Consider the following 19787-nt stretch of genomic DNA (forward strand, 5'->3'; position numbering starts at 1 on the left):
GTTGCCGCCGCTGCCGCCGGCATGGCGTGAAGGTACTGTGTGCTTCGTTGTGAAAGCGAAACTACTTTGTTTGGTCTTCCAAAAGAGGACGATATCCGCTTCGTCATGCCTGGAGCTGATCCGTGCTGGTCGCTGAGGAAATACTTCAACTCGGCTTTCACCGTGGACAAAGCGGAGTCCAGCTTGGGGTCGTCACATGTGGTTGCCGCAAACCCGTCGGACGCTCCTTCGTCGAATCCGCCGGCCGCGCCGTTCAATCAGAGCACACCTTGCTTTTCAGACCGATGAGCTTTGTAAAAATCGACGCGTTTCAGAAAGGCGGGGCATAGAGGAGAAACAATAATGTACAGTATGTGGAAAATAATGTGTTTTTTTAACCTTAAACCGCATAAACACATTTCATTACACCAAATACACAAAATAATGTTCTTTTTAGCAACATCATATGACCCCTTTAAATGGAAAGAGCACAGACAAAGCCTTAGTTTGTTCATATTAAGAGATTTCTTTTATTTGTGTAACTTGTTTGATTTGGGGTTTATTTAAAAATTTAAATTTTGTTTTCTTATATTTAAATTTCACAAAGAAACGTGCAGCAATAGCCTAATAAAACAACACCTTTTAATTTACTGTATAATGTCTTCAATCTCAATTTGTTAAAAAAAAAATCGTGAGAAAATTGAATCGTGAAATCAAAATCGTGAATCGGATCATGAGTTGAGTGAATCGTTACATCCCTAAAACCAAGTAATTCATAATGTGCAGTACTGCTCAAAGTTGACATAATATGGACATTATTATTAATTTATAATATTCAGCATCAGGAGTTTGTTAAACGTGTATATATTTAAGGAAAGTTTATATTTAGATTTCTTTTAAAGATTATTGGAGTACGTTTAATAAGAAAATACTATTTCAGTCTTTCTACTTCACAATTTCACATTGAAACTTTATAGTTATTTGTGAAATATACTAGACATTTCTGAGTGAATATTGTTTTAAAGGAAATCCTAAACCAATTTTTTTTGTGTGTGTGTTTGATTGATAATGCTAAAATACTTTATCGTATTCCAGCTTAATATACAGTTAAATTAAGTTGGTAGGTTGAATTCTGTAAAAGCTTTAAACTCTGTTTGCATTATCAAAACATCTCCTGAAACCTTTTGAAAGTCTGGATAAAGTAGTCAGCCTTGCTAAGCGCCTAGTAAAAAAGTGTGACCCATCCCCGATAAGGTCATAAAAAAAGCTGAATGTATAATAATTAAAGAATTTCAAAATGATTATAGTTTAAATGAAGTATAGTGTGTCACACTGCATGAGATGGCGAGTCAGAAATGGGCTTTTAATTTACAGTAGCTTCTTGTAATTACAGAAGTCATCAACGATTATGTGGCCTTGAATTCTGGAATGTTTGGCCACGAGTTAAATGAAGAGATATTTTTAGAGTTGTAACTCTTGTTTCAGACATGCTGTCTATGAGCTGTGAGCTCTCATCATTCAGTGTTGTGAATATTCATTTGATGGACTGTGAGTGTAGACTGGGTGAGTTCATTTCTCTGAGAAATACATCTAGACTTCTGTTGTGCTTCAGCTTTTGTCTTGTTCTCGAAGACAGCAGTATTTTGTCTTTGGCTTTGTGTTGGAGTGCTGTTGAAGTGCAGCTGACCGGTAGCAGCGGTCTGACTCAGGCCTGTTATCACACACACCCGCCCCAGACCTGAGATCATCACGACAAACCGCACACACTCCTTTACTAACAGATGCTAGACTTATCTGAAATAGATTATAGTACATAAAAAATGACAACTGATGAAAAATATCTTCTCTATCTAGCGGTTTCCATTTTGACCTTTTGTTTATATGCCAGAAAGTACTAGCGCTTTTACTGTCTAGAAAGGCTAATAATCATGTGTTGCATATTATAAGTAGTGCATACTATATAAAATACATGACAATAAGCTTGTTTACATTTTTATTAAAGGAATAGTTCACCCAAAAATGCAAAGTAGCTGAAAATTTGCTTTGTTTCTTCATGGAAACAGATTTGGTGAAATGTAGCATTACATCACTTGCTCACCAATGGATCCTCTGTAGTGAATGGGTGCCGTCAGAATGAGAGTCCAAACAGCTGATAAAAACATCACAATAATCCACAAGTAATCCACACCACTCCAGTCCACCAATTAACATCTTGTGAAGCAAAATGCTGCATGTTTGTAAGAAACACATCCGTCATTAAGACGTTTTATCTTTTTCTTAAACGGTTGCTTTTGGCCAAAAAGGCCTCTATTCAAAATATTGCTTTCTCCATTGAAAAAGTTGTCTTGTCTGAGTCAAGAAAGAAATATGCACAAATCAAGCACAGTTACAAGGAACAGTTTTAGAAAATTATGTGGGTGAATTTTGATGTGAGAGGATAACAGAGGTTAAACTTTTCCACTGGAGGAAGTGTTATTATGAATTATGGACTCATATTTTGGCCAGAAGTTTCAAAGTTTAAAGTGACTTAATATGATGGATTTGTTTTCTTCGAAACACGACAGCTTTTTCACGTCACAAGACATTAACTGATGGACTGGAGTGGTGTGGATTACTTGTGGATTATTGTGATGTTTTTATCAGCTGTTTGGACTCTCATTCTGACGGCACCCATTCACTGCAGAGCATCCACTGGTGAGCAAGTGATGCAATGATACATTTCTCCAAATCTGTTCTGATGAAGAAATAAACTCATCTACATCTTGGATGGACTGAGGGTGAGTAAAGTTTCAACAGATTTTCTCTTTTTTTTTTGTCTTAACTATACCTTTAAATCAAAAGAAACCCCGCAGAAAAATTACAGGGATGTTTACAATTGTTTTGCTTTACAGTGAGTGTAATGGTGATGTGAAAGCTTATTATTTAAACAGCAGTACTTGTTTACAGTAGGTTAAAAATGTAACACGAGTGCATGTTTTTAGACGTGTCTGTTTTTGTTTTTTTAAAGCTTTAAGCATTGAGGTACTATCAGTAATATGATGGTAAGATATAATAGATTGATATCTGATTGATTTTTTAATCTGCCATATGTAGTTCAGTCTGAAAATATTTCTGGCATTCAGGCATTTCCACATTACATTTGAGGCTGACTTGCTTCTTGCCCTGACTTCACTTCTTATTTGCATTAATTATTAAATAAAGGCTATTTCTGGAATATAAGTGTTTTTGCACCATAAAGCTTTTGCAGTGTCATCAGAAAAGACTTGTTTCCTACTTTTAGCATATTTACTTATAGTGCAGCTGCTCTGTACCATATTGTAGAGATATGGCTGATTTTATGGACTTATTTTTCCGTGATACTTGCAGAAGTGTGTAGATCCTTAATCATAAACCCTACATTGTATTTTTATTATATGATATTTTATTTTGAAGGCAATGCCAAATGATTTTCATTCAAGTTTTTTTTAATTTTATTTTTTTTTTACTTGTGAACATTTAAAACAAAAACTGAAATATCTGAACACGGAAGTACATTTTCTGCAAAAGATATTTGGACACCAAGATACACAATTTGTCATAGTTGTTACATTAGCTAACAAAATATCAAACCAAGTGAATTTATGGAAATATAATACCAAAACACTTTTAAGTAAAATATATTACAAAATAAAATATATACTGTTTAAAATGAATACAAAAAAGTTGGTCACTTAATAAATGCCAGACATTGGTGAAAATGTAGCATCATTTGTTAGCTTACTTGGTTTGATATATTGCATTGATGGCAATGACATTTTTAAGTGTAGCATACATATTCAAGTACTTTTTTGAGCTGCTATACATTCTTCCAGGATACACAGCATATGCCTTTTAAAACAACTCAGATTCTTGTTCTTGTTTTTTTTTTAATAAACCTCGACAGCTGTAAGCTCTTGACTCCAGTGTTGCTAATGACTATAATCTTGTTTTGCATATGCAGTACCACACATTAGTTGTTCCAATGCTTTAATTGCCACCCAAACTAAAACAAAAAGCATTGCAAATGAAGAGCCCTGTTTATTGTAGACCATGAACAATTTTCAGTGGGTAATGCATACAATATGAATAACAAATAATAAGTTAACAATAAAAAAAAAGGTGATCTTTTGCAATTATATTGATAATTTTGATATACAATGCTCCCATTTGGCATTTTTTCAATACTTCTTAAATACAAATTATATTATGAGAATAACAAGTTCTTAGTATTTGCTTTTGCTTTAATGACAGCAGCAGCTGAGCTGTATGAACTCCACAAGTATGTGTAAAACCTGATGATTATGTTCTCCACCATGATTTGAGATGATCCAAAATGCATCTTGGAAGAATAACATCTGACAATGACAGTCTGTACAAAGTTTTGATGGTCAATTCCACAATCTACGTATTAGATTAGTGACACAGAAATAATGCAGAATCCTGAACATTTCCTGCTCAGTTATATTACGAATCCCAGCTTTTTTTTAATGTGATCTAAGACTTTTGGGGTCCAAAAGTGAATGAAGAGTGTCTGAGTACTGTGGTGGTAGGGTTGGGTATCGAAAACCGTTTCCATTTTAGAACCGGTTCCAAATTTCCAAGAACTGGGTATTCGATAAGACGCGTGCATTTCGATTCTGCTTAACGATTCCTGCGTTCACATTTTAATGTGATTAAAATCTATTTAAGTGCAGGAACGGAAAGAACTTGCGCCCTGTTTGCGTGCAGCGCACACGAAGCGCGAGCACAGAGAACAGAGGTCGCGGTACGGGTTCCCGGTTTGTGTCCGTTCTCGAACCCTTCCATGTATTTCAGCTGTAGAAAAGGTTGTTCCGGGCCGAAAATTGACTTCTGTCATATTTGTCTACCAATATGCAGAAAACTACATCAGTATATCATAAACACAGCCATTTTTGTCTTACGTGAACGTAAACAGATGAGAAAGAAAACACACATGTACAGTATTTTTAGATCTGTGTGCGTTCGTGTGTTAAAAGAGACAGCAGCCTAATAAACACGCTGCCTGTCATAGAATAAATGTTTGACATGTAAATGTTTGACTTAATTTTTTTATATTGGATTTTTTATCTTATTGGAATCGGAACTAGGAATCGATAAGAATCGGAATCAATAAGCAGAATCGGAATCGATAAAATTCAAACGATACCCAACCCTATGTGGTGGTGGTGTTGTGATTCAAACTGTGACGAGCGTGGGTGAGTTCGTTGGAGAGCGGCGAACACTCGTGCGTTTGGAGGGGGAAAGTTCACATTTGCATGTCCCCCTGCCTCACGCTTCAGTTTTGTTTCCTTGTGCGAAACACTTCGCTCGACCCAACAGCACTCCAACTGTGCTGATGGATGTCGTACAATAGCGCCTGTGTTTTCTGCAATGCAAATCGACTCCCAACAGGGACTGTATTTACCTCTGAAAGCCTTAAACTTCCACATATTCAATGCTCATGATGTTATTGGCTTGCACTTCCTTTTCCTTGGCTGTCAGACTAATGCGTTATATCCCACTGAATAAAGTTTGCTCACCCCGCTTTACCCACAGTAACCGAATCACGAGCCAATGCCAGGAGCAGCGATCATCAATTCCCATTAAATCATATTAATGCCATAAAAGAATTCCAAACATGTGAAGACATCATAACCTGCAGGCTGCAATTCTGCAGCGAAGCAATTTCTCTGTTTTATTTCCCCACCGTGCAGCGAGCAAAACCACCTGTCCCTCGTCTAATATGACCTAATTCACAGCTCCGAGCCAAACTGGCTGTATTGGGATGATGTTGGTCTAAATGTGATTGTGTGAATAACAACAGAAGGTCTTTCAGTGTTCGTCCACCCACACATGCTCTCTCTCGGATTGCAAGCGCAGTATTTTACTGAATGTCACCTCTCACACAATTACTAACGGCATTCACTGTGCCGCTCCGTTTATTACTCTCACAGCTTTCTGATACAGCACGGCTAATGGATAAAACTGATAATAATTCATAATTACAATAATCAACAACACAAAAGTCTTTGTGCTGTGAAATCACTTCATTTTAACCCTGTAAAACATATGAAATTATAGTCAGAAAAAAATAACAGGACAAGGAACAGGGAACAGTTAACAAGGAACAGTTAATTGAACCTTTACAATTTTTTTTACAAATTAAAAAAAAAAGTGTTGAGTATCATATTTGATACATCAGGTTTTTATGGCTCATTTAATGTGATATTGGAGAATATGGAGCTCATATTCAAGGAGGGAAAGAAACTGAGCAAGAATAGGCCATTTGGTGCAGTTGCTGATAATAAAATGGACTAAAAGTAAGATGAAATTTTGGTAACTTGTAATGAATAAATTGGTTTTTATAAAAGTATAGCAGACTACTTACATGGAATCATATAAATATCAGTTGTCACTCATATATTTCACAATAATGTCTTAGTAAGGTATTAATATGCTTAGTTTTATGATCAAAGCTCTGTTGTTTTTATTATGGGAGGCAAAACATAATGCAATTCATTACAATGATGATTGAGAGATAAATGTTCCTCAAATGATGGATTATATTTGATATTCATAATTTAACATGATTTTTCTAAAAAAAAAATATCTTATGGATAATCAAGTAAACCTAAGGTGCTTTAGTCCAGTAAATATTAATCTTGAAAAAGTACTAACAATATAAAAGTATTTCATATATTTACTTTAGAAAAATTATTAAAGATTTCACAGCAAAAAGACATGTGAACCACAACCTGCAGGGGGAAGTTCTTACAATTTTACTAAAAAGCCATGTAATTTGCTTAAAACATATAAACTATTCATCAGACGAGCATGTAGTAGATTGTGTTCAACAGGTTTTTCAGCCAAGTTTTGATCATGTTGATAAATTAGAAGCCTTAGAAATTTGTGTATCAATTATGATACATGATACAAAAAACATTTACTTATATGTTATTGTTGTATTCTAATGTGAACATTTATAATGGTGTATATAATGTTTTTTTAATGAATTTCAGTGCAATTACTGAAAAAAAAAAAAAAACACTTTTCATCCAGCTTCATTGATTAATCAAAGAAATAGCTAATTGGCAGATTAATTGGTTAGAAAAATGGCTGTTAGTTGCAGCTCTAAAGCAGTCAAAAGGAAAGATGACGTGAAGATATTTCTCTTTCCATCTCTCAATCTGTCGGCTCGGCCCTACCCTGCTGTGGGGGAGTCAGTGTGCTCTCCTGAAACGCTTCTTGGCATAAACCTGCCCTGCCTCTTTCCATCTGCTCTCAGGAAACTGTAAAACAGTCCGAGAGGAAGCATTCCAGTGCCAGGCCTCCATGAGCAAATGCCTTCCACACTCACTGAGCAACATTTGGGCAAGTCAAACCACACGCCAAGTCAACCTCGGCCACCTCGTGTTTAACAATACTAACTTGACGTACAAATAAGCATAGCTACCTTGAAGATTCTGAGGCAGAAGAGACTTAAATTGAATTAATTGGCCTCAACACCAAACAATAAATCTGGCGGAAATCCAATACAGCTCACCATCCAAATAACAGCATTCCTACAGTAAAGCATGGAGGTGATGATGTCCTGTTCTGGGGGTGTTTCTCTGCAGCGGGGACTGGAGCACTTGTCAGGATAGAAGGAAAATGGATGGGGTAAAATACCGTCAATTTCTTGGAGAAAATCTACTGCCCTCTGCCAGAAAGTTGTCAATGGGAAGTAGTGGTCGACCGATATATCGCCGCGGCCAGCATATCGGCCGATATTTTTATTTTTTTTAAATGTCGGCATCGGCCGATAAGTCTTTCCGTGTGGCCGATGTTTTTCAAAACGGATCATGACACCATATCATGCATTTATGCTTCGTCTTTAAGACAAGCCACTCAGATGTGAAGCCAGCACAAATCGTCATTCACTTTCTAATGTGACTCTACGTTGTGTTACATACAATACCACACTCCGGCATGCAGCAAAGTCTTATTCAAACGTCCCATGAGACATCAGATCCGCAGCCCAGCGGCAGCTCCGGTGCGAGACACAGATGTGATATAAACGAATTCAAAAAAAAATGAAACCGTGTTTACCTCACAAACAGTCAAAAATCCCGCGACTGGCTCTTCCTCAGATATGCGCATTGTTCTCGGGTACTTCTAAACAAGACACTGTTTTCCGGTGGACTCAAAATCCGGTGCACTCCAGAATGAAAGCTGGGTCGACACGAGAACTCTGTTAAGTAATAATAATAAGTTTGAATTCCTTTATATGTTTATTCAGGAGTATCCGCTGTATTTGATTGCCCATGATTGGCATAATATCGCGTATAGTTTACCTTTTCGTATGTTCTGGTCTTATTTGATGCTGCTATATGCTGATAACCAAGCATGTAATTATATGCCTTCAGGCTTGTATTATTTTTACAATAAAACAGACAAACAAAACGAAAGATCAGAGACATACATCTTTATTATTAACCAACCAACCATCCCATACTATAATTAAAACAACCTGTTGCTCTGTAAACTATATATGTATTGTACATAAAATACATGGAATTACACATACTATTTTTGACATTAATTTATGGATATTAATTTGTTCATTAATTATAAATGTTAGAAAGGCTGGACTAAACCTTGTTCATTTAAGTGTTACCTATGTTGTTTACATTTGAATTGTTTAAGTTTCATAAATATATATATCTTTTTTTTCTTTTTTTGTAGATGTTTGAGCAAAAGAAAAGGAAAGGCTGCAATAAATGTTACCTCAGTTGTTTACATTTTTTAAATTTAGGTTTGAATAAATATTTATGCATAATAAATGTTCATTTAGTTTCACCAGTTTTCTGCATGTCTCTCATTTACTTTAATTACGTGTATTATATCGGCCTCATATCGGCCAGATTGATTTCTCAATATCGGCATCGGCCGTTAAAAAAATCACATATCAGTCGACCACTAATGGAAAGAAGGTTTACCTTCCAACATGACAATGACCCAAAGCACACAGCAAAACTGAGCACACTGTGATTGAAGGAGAAAAAGTATTATATTGTCAATTAATAACATCAGTAAACATTATTATATGATAATAGTTAAATGCAAGTTAAGCCCTGTCAACACGCTGTTGAGTACATTAGAAAGCATTTGTTCTACTGTAAGTGCATAATTGTCAATGCACTCTTATTTTAACCAATGGTAACCTAAAATTTCCTTTAATGTACATTTAAATGAATGCATGTCATGAAAATCAGATAGATTCATAACATACATTTATATTTTAATGCATATGAAATGCAGGTTAGAAAGAAGTTAAAAGGCTTTTGATTTTCTGAATGAATGTATTCTTTATAACAATGCACTTTGTAACAATTACTGGTTTTAAAGATACTAAACACATTCAGTTTAAAGTCCCTTTATTTTGTAGTTCGACAGGACTTCATAAGGAGTTAACCTACATTTTCCAGTGACTCAGTCTCTAGTTAGGCACTTTCTAAAAAGCACACGGTGAGGTAAGGGCCAAGTCTAAATATGTTCCTCTAGAATGGACTGTATATCACCATAGCAACAGGACACTCTCCGTGTCCACGGCATCTCTTGTACACGCGGTTGTAATCTCATTCTGTGAATCCTGCTTAGTACCTTAGATCTAATTATTTACACCGCATATTTGAGAACTCGTGGTTTACATTTCGCCCACTTGCTCTGACATTTACTTGTCAACTAAAGTGGATCTCTCACCTTCTTTGAGTTTCTTTATTACTGACTCTGTTGGTTTCACTTGATGCTCGCTTTGCTCATCTGATGTGGGCTTCACACCATGCAAACACATGGGCGATGATAATATAATTGAGGGAGGTGTGAACAGCTTTTGGCAACCTGCAACTAAGTGAGATGTTGTCAGGCTTAAAACAGCCTATTGTGTGAACCGACACCGTAGCTGTAAAATAAGCAGTCGGCTTGGGTCACAGTGTAATCACACATTTAATGTACAGAGTTCTCTCTTAAATGTGGCTTCTGTAAAAAGTAACTTACTGTGTGCAGGGTGAGGTTGCACAGATGCGCATAAATGCGATGTAAAATGCTAAATTGCTCTTTTAAGAGGACCAGACTGGAAGTTACTGGTCAACAGGTCAAGAATGCAGATCGTAGCTGTTGTTCTAGATTCATCCCGAATATCCATCCTGCTCCAGGTTGGTGTATGCTGGTTAGTGTTAGTCAAGCTGATCAGCCAAACCTTGCTTGTTTGGGATAGACTGGCCATCTATTCATCCAACAATTGACTGGTTTATAGAAGCAGATGAGTGTGATTAAAATCCCAAATTGCTCTTTTGAGATGATTCACCAGGCTAGAAGTTGCTGGTCAGACTGCTAGTTGAAGCTGGTTGATAGGATGGCCAACTAGTCATCCAGCAGCCAGCTACTTGGTTAGTGTGATTAATGAGTGAGTTTACTAGTAGTTGGGTTGGACAGAAGCAAATAAAAAGGATGAAATTTAAGATGATTCACCAGACTAGAACTTGCTAACAGGTCAAGGAGACAAAGTTCACCAGTTGGTCTGGGTTTATCCTAAATTTCCATGCTGGTCCAGCCTGGCTTGTGTTAGTCTAGCTGGTGGGCCAGCATAACCATGCTGTTGACCCATCCAAACTGTGCTATTTGATCTGGTCAGTAGGGATGGGACAGATTAGCCAACTATTCCTTCAACAACTGAGTAGTTTATCCATGTTAGTTGTATGGAAGCAAATCAATGTGATAAAATATCAATTTGCCCTTTTGAGATGATTCACCTGGCTAGAAGTTGTTTGTCAAACTGCTAGTGAAGCTGGTTGATAGGATGGCCAACTAATCATCCAACAGCCAACTACTCGGCTTGGGTGGTTGACTACTGAGTTTACTAGTAGTGGGATTGTACAGAAGCAAATAACCTGTTGACCTAGGTCACCAGGTCAAAGGACACAAAGTTCACCAGTTGGTCTGGATTCATGCTTGTCAAGGCTGGATTATACTGGTTAGTTGTTAGTCTATCAGATGGTCCAGCTTAGCCATGCTGTTGACCAGCCAAACTATGGTATTGAATCTGGTTGATAGGGATGGGACAGATTATCTAACTAGTCATCCAACAACTGACTAGTTTATTAGTGACTAGTTTATCAGAAGCACATAAATGTGATAAAATACCAAATTGGTCAAGGTGCTAGTGAAGCTAGCTGATCGGATGGCAACTTGTCATCCAACAGCCAGCTACTTGGTTTGTGTGGTTGACTTGTGAGTTTACTAGTGGGGTTTGACAAAAAAGATAATACATAAGACTAGTACTTGCTAACAGGTCAAAGACACACAATTCATCAGGTGGTCTGGATTCATCTTGCATTTCCATGCATCAAAATCTTGATGGTGTATATAGTACATGGGAATGAGACAGGATGGCCAACTACTTATGCAACAATCAATTAATTGGTTAGTGTAGTTGACTAGTAAATTTATTACTGGAGTTGGACGGAGAGGTGTAAATAGAGAGGGTGTCATAGAGAGGTGTAAATATTGTCATCTCTGCTGTAGGAAAGTGTCACGCTCTGACTGTCACTGATTAGATAAGTTTGCTTGCCCTTGACACAGTTCCTCCTCTTCCTCCATCTTTGTGGACTGAGGGATGTGCATGAGGTATTTTTATCAGGTGTGTCAAGGATTGATGTTCTGCTTTAACACAAAGCGCAAACAAGTTAACCCGCATCTGTAGCCCATCTACCTCTACGGTAGATAGGCTATGAGCAGAGTGGACTGATAAGATGTTGATTACATAGTGTCTTTCTAGACAGCATAGAATATAATTCATAAAATATAAAAAAATCATAATAATAGGTCATAATAGGTGCATTCTTCACATTTAGCCCGCTCCAAAATGTCGGTAGTGTAATTATGCTGCTATGTAAAGGGACAGTTCACCTGAAAATGAAAAGTATGTGATCATTTTCTCTCCCTTATTCCATTCCAAAGAAAACTTACTTTCTTCTGCAGAACACAAAAGGCAGTATTTTAAAGCATGTTCCAGCTGTTGTAAAATGAAACTCTGTGTCCAAAACTACATTGAATCACAGTGAATTTTATTATATGGACAAAAAAACTGATACATTCTCAAAGAATAGAGTACTTGTTACAGAAACAAAAAAAAAAACTTTAAAAGAATATCCTTAAGTGCAAACCGAACGATTTTGGACACTTAATTGCATGTTAATTGCAATTAAAAAAAAAATAATGTATTATGATTTATATTTATATTAAACACTTTTTTTTAATAAAGTACATCTTTATATGTAATTTTATAATTACTTTTATTGTCTTTGAAATATGGTTAAAGTGTACTGCCGGGTTTTATGGTGATCTAAAATGTACTTTAATGTTATTTCTATTGAAATGTTACATGTATTTAAATATATTTGTAATTACACATTTGTAATGATGAAGTTGCAATTTAATACATCTAAATAGGTATTGACACTAAATAAAACCATTAACCATAGACTGGTAACCAACACTTTCACAACTTACACATGGGGTCTGGTATTTGACCCACAGCTGAATTGCAGAAATCACTCCGAGACCATAATGCATCATCAGAGGCTGTAATGATCATCAGTTGTGACTGTAATGGAGTTCAGTGTTCAGTGGTGAATTAATGAACAAAAGCTGACTTGTTTTCTGCTGTCTTCTGAGGCAGCATCCTAACTGCCACGGAATCTCATAAGTTACTATACAGGGAAGAACACAAAAAGCACATTTCACATGTGAAGCACACATAAGACTCTTAGTTGAATCAGTAGAATCACCACAATGAATATAAATTAAATCTGGATTAGTTTTATTAAAGTTACAGAAGTTATTCAGTCAAGTCTTTTTGTTGTTTGATCAACATTAAGGACACAGAAAGCAAGTGTATTATGCTGCTGTCACTTTAAGGCTTAATGCATGGATCTAATATACTGATACACCGTGTTGGGGAAAGTTATTTTTAAAAGTAATGCATTGCAATATTGTGTTATTCCCTAAAAAAGTAACTAATTGCTTTACTTAGTTACTTTTTATGGAAAGTAATGTGTTGTGTTACTTTTGCGGAAATTAAAAAGCACATCTGTACAGTAGAGGGCACAGCTCAAACCATTCTGGATTGCATGAAGAATAGGATGCAGGAGACGAACGTTCAACACTCTTTAGCAATTAAAAAAAAATAAAAAATCAAATGTTAACATTTATCTAAAGTAATTTTTGCTTATTAGTATGGTTGAATTGGGTCATCGAAGGTCAGCAGCAAAGACAATAAAATGGGATTAAATGCATAAAGGATATTTGTGTTATTTAACATATTTAATTATTATATTTATTATTAATTATTACAGGAGAGCTGTCAGTCAAAAAAAAAATGGGAAAACAAAGTAACTGGCGTTATACACATTTGTAATGATGAAGTTGCAATTTAATACATCTAAATTGTATTAACTGTAGATGTAATATAAAATACACATTACAGTAAAAATGATAATTTTTAGTACTTTACGTATGCTTTAGTATTAGTGCTGGGCGATATACCGGTTCATACCGAATACCAGTGTTTATTTTTGTTATGATATGAATTTTTAAAATACCGCAATATGCTTGTATGTCACTTAAACAACGTTCGGAACGCGACACTGTTTGAAAGAGGTCCCTTTTCACTGTTGCACTGTGGTGAGTTAGTTACTTTTTATGGAAAGTAATGTGTTGTGTTACTTTTGCGGAAATGTAAATTCACATCTGTACAGTAGAGGGCACAGCTCAAACCATTCTGGATTGCATGAAGAATAGGATGCAGGAGACGAACGTTCAACACTCTTTAGCAATTAAAAAAAAATAAAAAATCAAATGTTAACATTTATCTAAAGTAATTTTTGCTTATTAGTATGGTTGAATTGGGTCATCGAAGGTCAGCAGCAAAGACAATAAAATGGGATTAAATGCATAAAGGATATTTGTGTTATTTAACATATTTAATTATTATATTTATTATTAATTATTACAGGAGAGCTGTCAGTCAAAAAAAAAATGGGAAAACAAAGTAACTGGCGTTACTTGTTTGAAAAAGTAACTCGGATATTTTCTCGTAAATTAAAAAGTAATGCGTTACTTTACTAGTTACTTGAAAAAAGTAATCTGATTACATAACTTGCGTTACTTGTAACGCGTTTGCTCAACACACGTTTTCCTTCTCAACACTTTATGTTCACTTAATACAAAACTGACTGTGTTTATGAGGATACTCACCGCGGCGGGTTCAAGTGCAAGAAGGCATGAAAGAGAACTCGGTTCGGTATTTGTTTGTTGTCTGAGGTGGTTTTCAGACAAAAGAAAACATAGGAATACGAAAGTCCCAAACTTAGAAAAATACCGTGATATAAATTTTTGGTCATACCGCCCAGCACTATTTAGTATGTTAAGTGTACTTCTTTCAAGCAGATCAAAAGATTATTAAAACATGATTTAAAATGTGCTTTAAAGAAAAACGTCTTTAATTTGACATTATAAACTTAAGTGTGTTAAGAAACAGTCATGAAAGTGAACTCTTCTTAAGTACACTTAAACAACTTTTTATTTTATTAACATATTTCCTGCAAGTACAGTTTTTTTTAAATACTACATACTAGCATACTACAAGTACTCATTCAATAAAATAAATTAAAAAAATTATGTATATATATATAATTTATTTATGCATTTATTTTTGAGTATTCCTTTAGTATTCTTTACTTTGGGAAATTTTAAGGCAGCATCACTTATCCTTCGTGCAGAAGGCAGTCCCAAGATGCATTGTGACAAGATCAGTGAATGAATTCATCAACAATTCATCAAGACCATATTGAGTTGGACATGATTTCAACAAACAGTTCAGAACCATTCTGAAAACCCACCAAGTAGTTGATTTTGAGTATGTGTAGTATTTATGTGTCAGTAAACAGGTAGCATTTTATGGGGAAATAACTTCAGGGCTGCCACCACCCCAGTACATATGCTCATCATCCATCTGTTTCTCTTTCTGTTTGATCCTTATGGCAGTTGAGAGGTCAAAGTCGCAACAGGTGTGGAGCACAGGTGCTATCAGACGGACTTCCTCTCTGGGCGCTATCACCGGGCCCTACCTGATAGGGCAGTGGCCACGTGAATCCCACCTGCACAACCCCTCATGCATGAAAGACAAGTCTACACAGGTAAGCACTTTCACCCTCTGTGCTCGAAATCTACCCTCTGGCTTCAAAGCCTGTGTGTTCAGGTGTGTTTGCAAACGTTAGCTTGACAGCATTTATAGGTCCATCATTCTTCTGAGTTTTTTGCGTGTTTGCTGTGTCACTGAGGAATTTTTTTTTGTGATTTCTGTAAGCTGATACCAGCTCAATAGGTGTAAGCACTCACTGTGAAAATAAGAAATCCAAAAAGTCCAGTGATCTACTGATCTACAGCCAGCTTGTTTCCATAATGACCAACTCAATCTACCAAGAGCAGTGCAAATAAGTAACTATTGCAGCCGTGTCAAACGCAAAATGCATAAAGACATGCTTTTTGGCGTTAAATAATGGTGCAAATACCAGTAAACTGACTATGGCAAAACTTTGTAAATCATGCTGTATGATTTATTTAAATACTCTCCTCATAAATTTTGCATTTGAAAGTGAAACTCCTACAAATGCATAATATGCATTAATGTCAGTCGCAAAAATAACTGTCCACATATTTTCAGTGCTAATTTTTCACTGCGTGTCTTTTTAGTAAATCCTAACGGTATTTATTTTTTTAATGACAAAAAAAAAGGTTTGTAGTGGTGCAAGCTGTCCCTTAATATTTGAAAGCAGTATTCATATTATAAATAAATTATCTTTAAATCCTTCATTGGTCTAAAGGTGTGAGAACATTCAAAGAAGTATAGATCTGTAAACTGTAGTTACTGTACCTTTAGCATTTGTCATGAACAGTGTTGGGCAAGTTACTTCCAAAATGTAATACATTATATATTACTAGTTACTGTCTTTTGAAAGTAATTAGTTACATTACAATATTACTGTCTCTGAATTGTAATGCGTTACACTACTTTTGAGTTACTTTTGAGTTACTTTCTCTCGTAAATTAAAAAGTAATGCGTTACTTTACTAGTTACTTGAAAAAAGTAATCTGATTACATAACTTGCGTTACTTGTAACGCGTTTGCTCAACACACGTTTTCCTTCTCAACACTTTATGTTCACTTAATACAAAACTGACTGTGTTTATGAGGATACTCACCGCGGCGGGTTCAAGTGCAAGAAGGCATGAAAGAGAACTCGGTTCGGTATTTGTTTGTTGTCTGAGGTGGTTTTCAGACAAAAGAAAACATAGGAATACGAAAGTCCCAAACTTAGTTCTCTTCCGTGTGGTCTTGCACTCAAATGGTTTAAAATTGCTTGAAAGTTCAAACTGACATGACATAAAAACACGTGCAAATGGTAACTTTGCAGCGTGGCTGATCAGGCCAGCGACAAATCCATCAACGGTCCCGAGCGTCTTTCACGCCGGTCCCAGGCCATCAGCCAGTCCTTGTTGTTCACATCTTTGAGGTCATTGTATTGCAGGTCAAGTGTAATCAGTCAATTTGAGGTGTTAGTTACAGAGCAAGTAGCATATTCGGCAAATCGATTACTATGGTAAGTCCCTACTGAGAACACGGCATACCTCGCACACCTGGTCTACGGTCACGTGCTGATTTACCCTCAAATGTCAGCAGGTGTATCAGGCGGAACACAATCACCACAATTCTACAGTTCCACCCACCATCTGCTGCTACACTAAAGGTGAGATTTGGCACCTGCGGGAGTGCAGTGTGTCTAAAGGTAATGATTCTGCCGTGCCTTTTATTGTGTGCTTCAGCATGCAACGAGTGTCATATTAACCGTTCAGAAAGACGAGATGCCGCAGGAATGTCGTTCCCCGTGTTTGCCGGCCTCCACCGTTACCCCCAGTTTTTGAAAGACAGCTACATTGTGCATCTGTTCAGAATGTTCTTATTCTGTATAGGCCAGTTCACACCACACTGACAGGCAACGACCAATGGCAACAGGCACAACAACTGTTGGTCTTGTCTGTCAGTGCAATTAGCCTTATGTATGAAAATCTGTTGGAATTGTATTTGTGCTTTAAAGGAATAGTTCACCCAAAATGAACATTTTGTCACTATGTACTTAATTTCATGTAGTTCAATGTTATCTTCTAAGCAACGCAAAAGGAGATTTTAGGCAGGGAGCCTAAAAAAATGGTGATTTATGCCACAAAGTATCAAGAAGGGGGGAAAATAGTATGCTACCCTCTTAAAAATAAAGGTTCTTATTGGCATCTCTGGTTCTATGAAGAACCTTCAACATCCATCCAGTTTGTGTTTTTACATGTCATTCCGTAGTCGGTCACATGACCCATGAGAACCAATAGTGTTTGCCCTCAGTGACATAAAAATAAAGCATGACACGTCCAAAGACGCCAACTGTGCATTGAACACAAGAGCAAATGAGATTTGTGGCCCCAGCAAAGGGGGGGAAAAAAACTATAGAAATTATTTTTTTAGATGGACTATCCCTTTAAGACTTTGATGCAGTGTTGTTATTATCTAAATCTATTACAAATTGTTTTTGCTAATTGAAATAAAGCTGAAATAAAATGAAATATTAGATTAAAAACTTGAACTTAAAAAATATAAATGAAAATTTGAAAAGTCGTCTTGGCAACTAACTGAAAATAAAAGTTGAAGTTCTAAAATGAGTAAAACTGAAATGAAAATAAATTAAAGCTAAAAAATAAATATTTAAAAAAAATTATGACAGAACAAGCAAAATTAATGAAAATTAAACTAAAATAAATTAAATAAAAGCAAATTCAAAATATTAATAAATAATATAATAGTATATAAACAATTCTAAAGTAAGATTGCTGTGATGTAACCTTAAGCGGTGTTCATGCTGATAACAGTTTGCAGATACAAAGTGACCAGAAGTCATTCATTTTTAATGAGAATTGCCGATTTGAATGTAACATGATTGACAGAGCCTGCTGATAATTCATTTCACAAAGGTTAACCAATCATAACAGAAGAGGTCATTTACATAAAGGAGTTTAAAGATACAGAAGCAAAAAGCTCTTGTTTACCCTTCAGTCATCTGGCTAACAAAATGTGAAAAATGAGTATGCAAAACTATATTGTGACTGTTTCTTGTGCGAGAAAACTTGAGTAACATTATAAGAGGACTATAATGCTACAGAAGAGCAGAGCATGGCTCCTTTAACACATGCAGGTCAGTGGTCAGCCGCTGTGGTCCATTTGGACTTGTGGGTCATGAGAGCAGCGGAGGAGTCGTAGCGTGTCACATGACCCGCCGCATCCTGTTTTCACTGCTGCGTGCCAAAGGAGGCCACACTCTGCAGCTCTGCTCTGCTTACTGACACCGAGATACTGTAAAGATACTGAAGTATTTTTGTGCTTACTAGATTTCCTTGGTGTGAAATTTCATGCAACTTTACTAGAAGTTCTCTATGCATGTTTTGTATAACCAGTCGCTTAAAAAACGTTGGATAATTTTGTTCACTTGCCAAAGCGTGGGTGTTACCAGGACAGGCCGTCTCAAGTCACCTTTTATTACTCACCGGTGTCAAAGAACTACAAACGACTCTCATTTTAGCTCGTCTTTAAAGTTTGATGCATGCACAAAAGCACTATAGATTAGTGCGACGGCTCTGTTGGGATTCAGATTTTTTTCCACTCCATTATTGAGGAGTGTCTTGGGTTTAACCCCTCGCCCTCTTTGTCCCAGTGATTCGTGCTGCTTTCCTCTGCAGTAACACAGTCAGATCAGGTGAACAGCGGTGACTTTGGGATGCTGCGTATCGACACTTTTTTAAAGGTATATTTCAACCAGAAAAGAAAACTGCCATTTTTAACTCCACTGTCATGTTACTCCAACTCGAATGGCTTTCTTTCTGTTGCAAACACAAGGAGAAATTTTGTTGCATATTCACACTGTTCTTTTCCATACGGTTAAAACATATAGTGACCAGGAGCTGTCAAACTTCAAGAAGAACAAAAAAGTACATTTATAATGAGTCCCTGTGGCCATCTTTTTATTTATATATCTCATTGTTTTCTTCCATTCCCCCTACTCCAGGATGAAAAAAAAAAACTTTCAAATTTAGAGCTTTCAAATCTCATTTGTATTTGTGTTTCAAACACTTACTATTAAACAGTTATTATTGTTAACTTAAAAAAAGTATAAAAACTAAAATTAAACTGTAAAAATTAAATCTTATTCAAAATATATATTTAAAAAAAGCTATTTTAGTATATCAGTGATACTAAAATAACACTGGTTTCAGTTATGGTACACAAAGATGCATCATTTTAATTTCAGCTTTAAAATCGCATTTCCATTTGTGTGTCAGACAAAGTTATTCTTGTTAACTAAAACTAAAAACATTAAAAAACATTGTCATTACTTGAAATAAAATAAACACAAGCTGAAATAATATATACAGGTGCATCTCAATAAATTAGAATGTCGTGGAAAAGTTAATTTATTTCAGTAATTCAACTCAAATTGTGAAATTCGTGTATTAAATAAATTCAGTGCACACAGACTGAAGTAGTTTAAGTCTTTGGTTCTTTTAATTGTGATGATTTTGGCTCACATTTAACAAAAACCCACCAACTCACTATCTCAACAAATTAGAATACTCCATAAGACCAATAAAAAAAA

The 19787-nt window shown here is 35.9% G+C and overlaps 1 protein-coding gene across 1 annotated transcript in view; it reads left to right on the top strand.

Moving 5' to 3' along the window:
- The window catches only part of glcci1a (glucocorticoid induced 1a), a 38028-nt gene that overhangs the window by 6269 nt on the left and 11972 nt on the right, over positions 1–19787 (top strand). The window contains exon 2 of the mRNA XM_016542692.1: positions 15082–15233. Coding sequence (XP_016398178.1) covers positions 15082–15233 — 152 coding nt within the window. The remainder of the gene's footprint in view (positions 1–15081; positions 15234–19787) is intronic.

Source organism: Sinocyclocheilus rhinocerous, unplaced genomic scaffold (assembly GCF_001515625.1).
Source record: "Sinocyclocheilus rhinocerous isolate Xijiao unplaced genomic scaffold, SAMN03320098_v1.1 scaffold429, whole genome shotgun sequence".
NCBI lineage: Eukaryota > Metazoa > Chordata > Actinopteri > Cypriniformes > Cyprinidae > Sinocyclocheilus > Sinocyclocheilus rhinocerous.